At 35.2% G+C, this 13,055-nt stretch overlaps 1 protein-coding gene across 1 annotated transcript in view; it reads right to left on the bottom strand.

Annotated features, from left to right (window-relative positions):
- Positions 1-13,055, bottom strand: part of ttc7a (tetratricopeptide repeat domain 7A) — a 62,984-nt gene that overhangs the window by 21,798 nt on the left and 28,131 nt on the right. Inside the window, exons 10-16 of the mRNA XM_084392280.1 lie at positions 11,824-11,961; positions 8,093-8,176; positions 6,818-6,922; positions 4,311-4,428; positions 4,133-4,190; positions 2,972-3,044; positions 2,515-2,675 (exon numbers count right to left, since the gene is read on the bottom strand). Of these exons, the coding sequence (XP_084248406.1) occupies positions 2,515-2,675; positions 2,972-3,044; positions 4,133-4,190; positions 4,311-4,428; positions 6,818-6,922; positions 8,093-8,176; positions 11,824-11,961 (737 nt within the window). The remainder of the gene's footprint in view (positions 1-2,514; positions 2,676-2,971; positions 3,045-4,132; positions 4,191-4,310; positions 4,429-6,817; positions 6,923-8,092; positions 8,177-11,823; positions 11,962-13,055) is intronic.

The following is a 13,055-nucleotide window of genomic DNA, read 5'->3' as shown; positions in this document are numbered from 1 at the left end:
CACCAGCATGGTCTTGTGGGGTTGAGTGTGAGTAGGCCAGTTGTCTGTATGTAAACAGTGTTTGGGGACAAGCATTGTTTTTGCTTGCATATTTCTATTTTTAACACAGTTATGTAAAGGGTAAAAAACATAAGATTAAAGCATGATTTATTGAAATGTATAATTATAACTTTATTTATTTAGTTTCCTCTGTTGACAGTAGAACTGAATTTTAATTGTTTTAGTTATGGTTAAATTATTAATCAATGTCATCTGAAGTTTTAACTTTTTCAAAATTAAAATTCTAACAGGTGAAACGTTTCTAAGTATCAAAGGATTTGTTTTATGTTTCAAAGGATCTATACAGAAATCAGCTAAAAAGAGCTTGTGTACATCACAAAAAAAATATATATATATTTATAGATATGAAAACAAAGAAAAAAGCCAGAAAAGCAGTTTGTTCAATAACAGGGTTTATGAGAAGACCAGAAAAGGGATATGAAAATTGTTATTTGCTGTTTTTAAAGACTTTAATGGTCATTTGGAAACTCCCATGTCAAAATCTAGCTTTCTGTCATTGATCCCAAACATTTTTTTGTTGTGGTCTTGCTGGAATCAAAAGACAACATATGCTGGTCCACCAGCAACTAGCATCCCATGCTGGGAACCAGCATGAAAAATATAACTTATGCTGGTAACCAGCAATGCTGGATTTTTCAGCAGGGAATGACCAAGAACCAAAGTAATATCAAAGATGGCGACGTCCATCACTGAAAAGTCTTATCATTTTTGACATGACAAGAGTCCAATTGAGTCACGAGGTTATCTGTCAAATCTTCATTAACCGACAGCAGCATACAGTATCTATGTGGAGAGTGGAGCATTTGTATGCACACTGTATGACGTGACAGAGTTGTCCAGTATGGTTCAAGTAATTTAGTTTATATTTTAGTCATTTTTTTAATGTGCTTTTGTCATTTGTATTATTTAGTGTATATATATATATATATATATATATATATATATATATATATATACAATTTTATTTCAGCTTTACTTCAAATAACAAAAACAATTAGTTAACAATAAAAACACTGGGCCAGGAGAACTGGACTGGAGTTCAAGGGACAGGTGCAGGTAAAGACAAAGGAACAAGATGACTAAAAAGAGTACTAAAAAGTACTAAAACTCTAATAGTTAAGATCAACATGAAATTAAAATTTATACACCTGGCCTTATTGTGAAAGAGCATTGCATGTTATTTCAAATTGTCTTCATAATCTTCACAGTCACAAAATGTAATAACGTGCTCCACCTCTCGAATACATTTCCACATCACAAACACCTCTTGGTTTCCAGCTCTCCTCTCCAAACATCTGGTTCCATTATGGGATTTAACGCTCATTGTTCATGACACAATCAATTTGATGGACAACTTGTTTCACTCAGAAAAATATGTCAGATTACGGAAGTTAAAAAAGGAGATTAAAAGTGATTTTAGTTTACTTACACACTGGTTCAACTGTTCCTTCTCCAATATGTTAACAGAGTTTCTAGAAAGCGGAGCTAACTTTTTCCAGTTATAAAAGTGATTATTTGTTTTCTCCAGAGGCAGAGGTTCTTGGAATGAGAAATGTGTAACAATTTGACCATTGTGTTCAGTCACACACAATAGATTCAGTGAGTAAGAAATGCTGGGGGGTCTTTAAACACTGTGTGTTGCTCTCACACATGAGCATGATCCTAATTATTTTCTCGCCATTCTCATCTCTGCCTGTCACTGAGAGCAATACTGACCCCACATGGTGATGTAAAAACTGAAAAAAAAATGAGGAAAATGTGCACAAGCACACTTTAAGTAAAAAAGTATTTTACGCTTAAAAGGATAAAACAGTTGAAAAATAAGACAAGCATTGTCAAACGTTAGTAGATCATGTGATGAACTATACCTATAGCTACTAACTTCTGAATTCATATGTCCAGTAAAAATCACTGCAAAATCAGCTGATTAAAATCTAAAAATGCAAAACTAAGAAAAGTGAAGTCAGTTCTGAACTAAGATCCAGCAGTTACTATAAGACACCACTGGCTTTGCTATTTTGTTTTTTAAAGCAGATATTTATAGGGCCTACAGTCAAATAAATGAAGGCACATTTTTTAAATTGAACTGCTAAATAATGTCCTTATATAATTTAAGACACTATTATAAAAATATTTCTCTGTAAAGTTGCTTTGAAACACTGTGAAAAGCACTATATAAATAAAAGTGACTTGACAATCAGACAATGTGACTTAAAGGGATTGTTCACCCAAAAGAACATAAAAGAGGATATAATATGTCTTATAATATGTTTTTATCCATACAATGGAAGTCAATAAGCCAAACTGTTTGCTTCTTCAAAATATAATTTTTCTGTGTTCCACAGAAGAAAGTCATACAGGTTTGGAATGACAAGGGGATTAATGATGACAGAATTTACATTTTTGGGTGAACTATATCCCTTTAAAGTAGAACACAAGCATGTATAAACATACTTAAAGTTGTCCGGGTGCTGGTTAAGGGCGAGTTTGAGCGTATCAAGAGCGTGTTGGTAGTGTTTCTGGGCACTGAGTAGTAGAGCCAGCAGGTGTAGAGAGTGCAGATCATCCCCTCGAACATTCAGGGCCAACTCCAACGGCTTCATCGCTTCTGACACCTACCACAAACACAAGAGGTCACATTAGGGACCAGCACTGACAGAAATAACAGGCGAAATATTACACATACATTCAGTTACATGTTCAAAATATGATAAAATAATGACCAATTCACAAAATTATGTGACCTTGACAGTCATATTGAGTGTAAACAAAAGCTACAAAAATGCACAGTCATGCAAAATAAGGAGAGAGATTAATGTAAATTTCTTTTCTTGGAAGATATGAAAAACAGAAATCTGATATCATGCGATTACGCATCTAGTCAGCAAGATCGACGTGTTAACATGCTAACCTGTCGAACCAGAGCGAGCTGCAGAGAGAGGCAGAAGGAGATCTGAGGGTCCTGAGGATCCAGCGATTGTGCTCTGCAATCAAAAAACAAGTCTATGTGAAGTCTTCATCAGTCTGACATCTGCCAGTCATCTCACAACTGACCCTTCGCTAAGCTTACACGCTGGAATTAACTGTGATGTTAAATTACATAGTAACGGGATTAAATTTCATTTGAAACCGATTGCAACAGATTAGTGTAAATGAACAGAAACGATTCACTGTCAGAAGTTTGTATGACACCTTCAATTTGGGCAAGGGTTTAAAAGATTCCATGATTTTAATATTAAAAAAAATATGCTTACTGTAAATAGTAATTTTGTTACATTTACATTCACCAAATTTGACATCAGTTTCAGTGTTTTTTTATATAGACTGATCAATGACGTGATTATTTTCTTCTATTGGCAGCACAAGTTTTTAATAGAAAGTATATATATATATATACACAACTACTGTTCAAAAGGTCAGTAAGATTTTGTAAAAGAATTCATTTTATTTACTGTACCAATGACTCATTAAATTGATCAAGAATGGCAGTAAAGTCTTTTATATTTGTTACAAATGTCTATTTAAAATAAATGCTGCTGTTGAACAGCTGTTGCCGTCTGAACTTTCTATTCATCAAAGAATCCTAAAAAATGTATCACGGTTTGCACAAAAATATTAAGCAGCACAAAGTTTTCAACATCGATAATAATAAGAAATGTTTCTTGAGCAGCAAATCAGCGTATTACAATGATTTCTGAAGGATCATGTAACACTGAACACTGAAAATTCAGGAATAAATAATATTTTTGAAATAGAAAACAGATATTTTTAAATTGTAATAATATTTCACAACATTACTGTTTTTATTGTTTTATCTGATTATTGATCAGACAAATGCAGCCTGGGTGAGCTTAAGAGACTTCTTTCAAAAACATAAAAAACTTTTTTAAACAGTGGTGTAGTTTTGAGAATAAAATTAATATCAGTGTGTTTTAATATTAATAACAGTTCTGCAATCAACTTAGACAGGGTTTAGAAAAGGCTTTAAGAGTCCAAACAATTCCAAAACAAAGTGGGTGGCTGAAGCCTCCTTAACACAATCTGAAGTGAAAAAGGTAAACATCAAGCGTACTTCCGTAGTGACTGCAGCGCTCTTCTGTTGAACTCATCGCGGTCTGCTTTCAGAGTGGCTGCAAACACACAGTTAAACAGTGAGTCACTGCAGACATGAGAGAGGGAGCAGAGAGCAGCTGAGGACAGCTGGGGGCCTGGCTCATTTTGTAGGTTCAGAGAAGGATAAACGGGCTTACCGTCAGTTGCCTGCATACTACGGCACAGTCCTATGGCCAGATGAGCTCGAGGAAGAGACTCCCCAGCACACTCTCCTAAAGCAACCACACCTGCGGCGAGGGACACTGCATCCTCCAGCTGACACACACATTTAAACACGCATTAGACATTTGGATGATTTGTATCAGTGGTTATCAACTTGTGATGATGTGATATATTGGAGCTGTAGCGTAGTGGTTAAAGAACTAAGCAGGAAACTGAAAGGTTTGACTATAAACTATACATGACAGTCACTTTGAACAAAAGCATAAGCTAAATAAAAGAGAACAATATTTTACATTAAATATTGCATTACTCCAGTGTCACATGATCCTTCAGAAATCATTCTAATATGCTGATTTGGTGCCGAAGAAACATTTATCATTGTTTTGTTGATTTTTTATTCTTTTGGAAACCGTAATATGCTACAGACGCATTAAATATGACATTAAATCGTTTAAGGTTTAAAATGATTTCTATTTCAAATAAATGCTGTTCATTGAACTTTCTATTTATCAAAGATTCCACAATATTCACAATATTTAGAAGCAAAAGCAGGGGGGGGGTTATAATAAGAAGAACCATTTTTAATAATTGAGTACAAATAATAACTGAGCACGAAATCAACATATTACGATTTCTGAAGGATCATGTGTCAATTCAGAAAATTCAGCTTTGCCATAATAGGAATAAATTACATTTTAAAATATAATAAAACAGTACACAGTTACTTTAAATTGTCATAACATTTCTTAATTTACTCTTGTGATTTTTATTGAGCCTTGGTGAGCAAAAGAAACGTCTTTTAAAACCATAAAAAAAAAAATCTTATTTATTAATTTATTTTTATCTGTATAGCGTAGTGTAGAAAAGAAAAGGAAAAACTTTTTAGGTCATGTCAACTGCCCAAATTTGATGCCAAATTGTGACAAATCCCTACATGTAATCATGCATTCACATTATATATCATTCATATGAGCATAATAAGCTGACTGAATGTCGTATGATATTCATTAATTTAAAAGCTTGACATGCTGACATGAATCAGCAAGGACAACTGCCTGAGGAGAAGTCCTCACATTCCCTGTTTTGATGCAGGGATGATAAAGGGCTGCTCTGGAGTGTGACTGGGATGGCGTGCTATCTGACATTAAAGCCTATGCATTACGTGTCTGTGGCTATACGGCCCTATTGTTCTGTAAGCCTCTTATGCCATGCGGTCTGTATTCAGCACTACGCTTCTACCAGATGTGCCCTAATCTCAACAGGGCTGTAGTGTGTATTTGATTGATAGTGTCTGTACATTGCATTGTGTCTTATTAGTGTGGCAATGTTACTAATGTTGTAACACAGAGGTCATTTATTAGTGATTGAATCTGGACCCCAACTAAGACTGAGCGATACTGTACACTGAATATTATAAGAATAGCTAGTATTTATATAAATATATTAGGATTATATAGGATTTAGGTATTAGGATTTATGGAGTTAAGGACTTATAGACGCCAAAATGAATGAATTTACCTGAAATGCACATTGCTTATTTCATACAGTCTTCATCATATTTAATTATTTTGCTGGAAAGTACACTATGATTCAAAATGTTTGGCATTTGTACGATTTTTTTTATGTTCTTGAAATAAGTCTCTTATGCTCACTCAGGCTGCATTTATTTGATCAAAACTACAGAAAAAAACACAGCATAATTCCTCCAGTCTTCAGTGTTTTGTGTAAACCATGATACAAATTTCCCCCAAGATTCACTGATTAATAGTGCAGTATTCACTTTTGATCAATTTAATGTGTACTTGCTGAATAAAATGGTTTTTTTTTTTTTTTTTTCGGTAGTGTATGTTTAGAGACTGAAACTCTTGGAACTTTAACTGAATTGAATTGCTCTATAAAACTGTGTGACATTTTTTGTATATAAGGATGTATATATTTTTTTGAAGGATGAATATGCATATTGTTCACATGTGCTTGGTGTGTTTCGCTCGCATTAAATTCAAGGCACTAATGTTTGCCTACAGCACAACCACTGGCTCTGCACCCCTATATCTTAACTCATTACTTCAGACCTACATGCCCTCCAGAAACTAGCGTTCTGCAAGTGAACGGCGCCTTGTGGCACCATCCTAAAACAAAATTCCTTTCACGGACCTTTACCTTGACTGTCCCAAGCTGGTGGAATGACCTGCCTATCTCAACTCGAGCTGCTGAGTCTTTAGCAATCTTCAAGAATCTCCTAAAGACGCATCTCTTTCACCAACATTTGACTCAGTAGTACGAACACTTACTATTCTACATCTATTATATAAAAAAAATCTATGCTATGTGTGCTGCGCTGGTCTAGCTGAGTTTGGTCACGACATTTGCATATTGTATGTTGCCCTATTGTTGATTTGACTGCTTCTATTGCTCTCTTCATTTATAAGTTGCTTTGTATAAAAGCGTTGTCTAAATGATTAAATGTAAATGTTTTTCTCACCCAGTGTAGCTGGTTGATGCACACTTTTGCTGCAAGCAGAGGTGGGATGGGGTCCTGTGGTCTCATTGTCACACACTCTTTGAGGACTGACACTGCACCCTCATTCTGTACAGTATCATTAATAATACAGGTTTCATTCATTTATATATGCAGACATGTAAGATAAACCTAGGGTCATTTCAGTTTATCGCACTGTAGGCCTACATCTGTAACGCTCTTATTTGCATAAGGTTAGTAACATTGATTGGACAAGTGGAGTGCACAACGGTTATGCGTTTGAGACTTCTGAAACTTAATATAAATCTACGACAAAACACTAAAAGGAAAATGCAGAGTGGGAATTACCGTCACTGAACACTGCAGCTGAAAGTTGAGGCAGTTGACGATTTGTTGTCAGTTGCTAAACAAGTATAACTAACTAAAATAACTTTCTAGCACTGTGTTGTTTCACATTGTGCACTTATGGCAATTCAGACTCAGAGAGTCTAGATAGTTCAACCAAAAATGAAAATTCTCTCATTATTTACCCACCCTCATTCCAACCCGGATACAGTATTAGACTTTCTTTCTGCAGGTGAACACAAAGATTTCTAGAAAAATGAATCTTCTGAAGGTCTTCTGAAGCAAACGATGGTGGTTATAAGAAACATACTAATAATTCTTTTATTCAAAGCATCACTTCTGGCCACCTGTTGAATGCATATTCATGAGAGGGTCAAGTTTATACTTAAGGTAAACATCCTGTAAGCATGTCATGAAGCTTGGCTTAAGAATGTTGTAAAGCTCACATGAGAAGTATTGTCATCTGTGGTTCTGTGTCACTTCTCACGCAAACTTCACCCGCTTACATCACGCTTCAAAACATGCTTATGTTTATGTCATAAACTCGGCCCTCTCTAAAACATGCATATGACAGTTGGCCAGAAGCGATTGCATTTGTGTCACGCTGGGGTTGTGCAACACACACGATGAATCTGCAGGCAGCTCAAAAACACTGGCTTTGAGGTGTTTTTTCATTCAGCGAGTCTTCAGCAATACTCGACCTTCAGTCAAATAACACCAACGCATGTCATTTTCTTAAGAATTTCTTAAGCAATTCTCAAGAATTGCACTAAGGAACATTCATACAAACTAATTTAAAAACATTTAATTTGTACAAAACCTTATGTATTTTGTTTTTTTCAGTTACTAGAACTCATTTATTTAGTTAATTTAGCAACAAATGAATAATAAATGAATAGAACATTGATGATGACAACAGGACATGAATCTCACCTTCCCACTTGCCATCAAAGACAAGCCAAGTTGGTACCAAAGATGAAACTCATTATAGGAGAACTTCATGGCCCGCTCCAAACACTGATGGCAAACAATCACACAACACATTCAGAAAAAAATTACTTTGAATCAGAGAATCAGCCTTCCAAGAAACACTAGAGAAGAAATAGAGCTAAATGATAATGGGCCATTTTGTGTCAACTCAACCAGCTAAAATCTTTGATTTAGATTTTTTTTTTTTTTTTTCTGGTGAAAGAAATAAATAAATGAAGAAGAAGCCAAAATATTAAATGCTGAGTAATCCACTATTTTGTAGAGGGGGTCAAATTGACAATTTTTACCTGAGACTTTGAGTCAAATTACAGGGTGGGTAAAATTACATCATTATTTTATTTTTTACACAGAGATTGGTAGGAATTTAGAAATCTTTGTTGCATTTTATGCCAGCGGTGACAGTTAAAAATGAGAAAAGGCACTTCTTGTGCTTTTGCCCCAAGTTTGCATTCCTGTAAGTCCATTAAATCTATCTTAATATCCCTTTAGATTCTGGTTCATAACAGACTTTTCTTTTGGCATCTTAAAGTCCCTGTGAACCGGAAGTTGCAAACGACTTTTCTCCAGTGCTGTGACGTATTTCCCAGTGAAAAGGAATATTGAACAGAGGGCAGGGTTTTACTCTAGTGCTCCTCCTCTCCATCTCTCGCTCATTACAGACTAACGATTTGAGGGGAGTGGTTAAGCGTTTCTCAACCCAAGCCGTCAAGCATACGTCATCAGGGAAGGTCCTCCAATGCAGAGAGGAGGGGCATTTTCAGATTTTGATTAAAGATTACGAAGCCAAAACATTTTTTTCCGTGTTTTAACTTGCACGGATTAATTGTTCACCACAAGACTAGTAATATGCGCTAACAAAGTAAATAGGGTCCATTTTGATTTCAGTTGGACTTTAATTTTAAAGCCCTCTATGGTTCATTCCCAGAGATATGGAGATCTTAATGTGGTTCCATAAAGTTAATTGGTCAATTACACACATTTTTAGTGGTCGAAAACCACTTTTCTTTTTAAGAGGAATATATTAACAAAAAAATAATGTTGAAACTAGAAATGTATCTCATGTATTTTCTATCAACACAATTGTATAGAATGTTCCTGTCTGAGTACCATAAAGTTTGTGTGCCTGTAACTCTAAAACTGTTAAAGATATATTAATATCCTTCTAGATTATAACTCTTAACATACTTTTCTTTTGGAATCTTCATTTTAAAGGCCCTTTATGGTTCAATCTCAGAGATATGGAGACCTTAATGCGTTTCCATGAAGTAAATGGTCAATTACACACATTTTTAGTGGTTGAAAACCAAATGTGGGTTACTTTGCATGCAGCTGATACTTTTTTTTCTTTTAAAGAGGAATATCTTAAGTAAGGGATAATGTAGAGCGAGGCGGTTGTTATAGCGAATACAACCCCGACAGGCTGATCAGGACACCGACACGAAGCGGAGGGGTCTTGAATCAGCCTGAAAGGGTTGTATTCGCTATAACAACCGCCTCGCTCTACATTATCCCGCTTATTACATGGCTACCTACCAAATAAATCAATAATATGACACAAAATATTGATTTAAAAAGGAGTTTACTGATTTAAAAATGATTGTATTGCTTTCGCTAAAGATAATAGTCCGTTCCGTCTCTACGGTTAGAATCCTGCGTCCATAGCAACGCTCCGTTTTTCATGGCAACGGTGTGTTATATTTAGCAGCGGTCTGTTATCAAGAAATAACAGACCGCATTCTACATTAGAATTCAACCAAGCCATGTAATAACAACAAATAATGTTGAAACTAGAAATGTATCTCGTTTTTTTTCTATCAACACAATGGCATAGAACATACCTGTCTGAGTGCCATAAATATAATTTTTCCAAATTCTGTGTACATGTAACTCTAAAAGTATTAAAGACATCTTAATATCCTTCTAGAATCTAACTCTTAATAAACTTTTCTTTTAGAATCTTCATTTTTAAAGCCCTATATGGTTAAATCACATAGATATAGAGATGTCAATGCGGTAACGTGTAGTTACGAATGATGCTGCATATTTGAACTCTTGGTAGCTTCAGAAGCTGTTAAAATTAACAAAATCCCTTCATACAAATATCCATTAACCTGGTTAAAATATAGAATCTTATAAATACACTTTTGAGAGCAAGTTAATGTGCCTCAACTTGGCCATTTCAGTGTATTTTTGGCAGGTGTGCAGGGAAACAAGATACATTTCTAGTTTAAACATGATTTATTCTTCAGACTTTCATCTTTGAATGCAATAAGTATTAGCTGTGTGAAAAGTGAACCACATTTTGGTTTTGGGCCATTACAAATGGGTAAACAATGGGTGCATTTAGATCCCAATATCTCTGAGATTGAACCATAAAGGGCCTTAAAAATGAAGATTCCAAAAGAAAAGTATGTTAAGAGTTATAATCTAGAAGGATATTAATATATCTTTAACAGTTTTAGAGTTACAGGCACACAAACTTTATGGCATTCAGACAGGAACATTCTATACAATTGTCTTGATAGAAAATATGTGAGATACATTTCTAGTTTCAACATTATTTGTTGTTAAGATATTCCTCTTTAAAAGAAAAGTGGTTTTCGACCACTAAAAATGTGTGCAATTGACCAATTAACTTTATGGAACCACATTAAGATCTTTAAAATTAAGATACCAAAAGAAAAGTTTGTTAAGAACCAGAATTTAAAAGGATATTAAGATATATTTAATACTTCTTTGAGTTACAGGCAAAAAAACACAAGTAGTGCTTTTCCCATTTTTGAACTGTCACTGTTGGCATAAAATGCAACAAAGATTGCAAAAGTTAACCGATTTTATCGAAATTGTCATTGTCACCCCCTCTAAAAAAATAGTGGATTACTCAGTCAATATACAATAATTACATTTAATGTAAATGAATGTAAATTAGGAAACAAACTTCGTTGCATTATTTTCCTGTTATCTCTGTAAAGCTGCTTTGAAACAATCTGTATTGTAAAAAGCGCTACATAAATAAAGGTGACTTGACTTCACATTTAATATTTTGACTTTCATCACTATTTATGTTTCTCGTTCTTCAGAAAAATATGAACAAAATAAAAAATTTGAGCCGGGGAAGTTTCTGAATTTTGGTTGATTTGACATGACCCTAATGTGGTTGACATTGCTCAGCATAACTCAGCATTTCTAGGAAGGATCTTGCTGTTTTCAGCACCGATAGGGGATTGTGTGTATCCTGTACACATCACATCAAGGCACATGCATGAGAAAGTGGGGATAAAATTGATGAGAAGGGATTAACAATTCTACATGCAGGCATCTGTTGATAATGCCAAGTAATGGCATTGTAATGTGGGTTATCAGTGAAATGACATGGATTCAGTTGAAATGAACCTACTGAAAACACTGAGCTTAGATTCAGATTCACCTGAGAACGCCTCTGAGTAAACGCTCACCATCACGCAATGGCTCAACTACTGAAAGGACAGGACGGAGGAAGAAGGGGAAACAAATCACCCATACAGCTAGGAGAGATTGAGAGAGAGATTGAAAGATTGGAAGAAGCGACCTGCGACAAAGAAGGTGAAAGAAGCCACTACATAAAATACGGGTCACTTCCTTGCTCCTGTTTGCAAAGCATGGGGTCGATACGGATCTGTGCTGACACATCTTACCTCGGAAAGCATGGAGTACTGCCCCCTCCTGGCCATGCCGATGCTCAGCAGGTCATAGACGGAGGAGGCGTCCTGCATGCTGCTCTCCCTCGCCTCCCGGTGCTCCGGGGTGCGGCTGATCACTGCCTCGCCACTGGCCTATAGCGGACAACAGAGAGAGACTCAGGGGTTTTGTTGAAGCTGCGTCTCTAGATCCTAGTCCAGGAGAACCTCTAGCACCTCCAGCACAGCACAATTTAGATGATTCTCTTATCTGACACGTCTGATTCAACTCATCAGCTCATTAGTGAAGTGTTCAAGAACCGAATTGGGTGTCAAATACGGACAAACACAAAATGCCTTTAGGGTTTGGAAGCACATGTCAAAAGGATAGTTCACCAAAAAAAATTATCTGTCAATATTTACTCACCCTCAAGGCTTGTGTGGTGTTATTTTGCCCGTGGAATATAAAAGGTTATAAATATAAAATGTAGTATTTCGAATATAACATTTATTTAACTGCTTTAGATAAAAGTTTCTGACAAACAAATGAAAAACCTTAGACATTCTACTAACTATAAGTAACATTGCTATTACATGTGAATGAACTCTTATTAGAGTATTAGTAGACTGTCTGCTTAATATTTCATAACACTTTATTTTGATGCTCCTCCAATAGTCATTCAACTGACTATAAGTAACTTTGCAACTACATGTCAACTACCAGTCATTAGAGTATTACCAGAGTGTCTGCTTAATTTCTGCTAACACTTTAATTTGATGCTCCTTCAAAAGATATTCTACTGACTATAAGTAAATTTGCAACTATGTCAACTTATTCTACAAACACCTAATCCTAACCTAACAGTTTACTACAGTAAACTAATACTCTAAGGAGAGTTAGTTGACATGTAGTTGCAAAGTTTCTTATAATTAGTAGAATCGATATAAAGTATAACCACATTTTCTATGATTGAAATTGCAAAGTTTTACCACAGTCAGAAACCAAATAGTATTATTAGCTTATTAGCATGCATATTTCTAGGATATTGCCTGTTTATTAGTACTTATAAAGCACATATTAATGCCTTATTCTGCATGACCTTATTCTACATCACTTAATTCAACCCAATACCTAAACTTAAACGCTACAAAATGACCTTAATTAACTATTAATAAGCAGAAAATTAGGAGTTTGTTGAAGCAAAAGTCATAGTTACTAGTGAATACTGTATGTGTTCCCCATACTAAAG

This window comes from Rutilus rutilus, assembly GCF_951802725.1.
Source record: "Rutilus rutilus genome assembly, chromosome: 20".
Classification (NCBI taxonomy): Eukaryota; Metazoa; Chordata; class Actinopteri; order Cypriniformes; family Leuciscidae; genus Rutilus; species Rutilus rutilus.
Note: the sequence above shows the minus strand (reverse complement) of the source record. Positions and strands in the feature narration are given on the sequence as shown.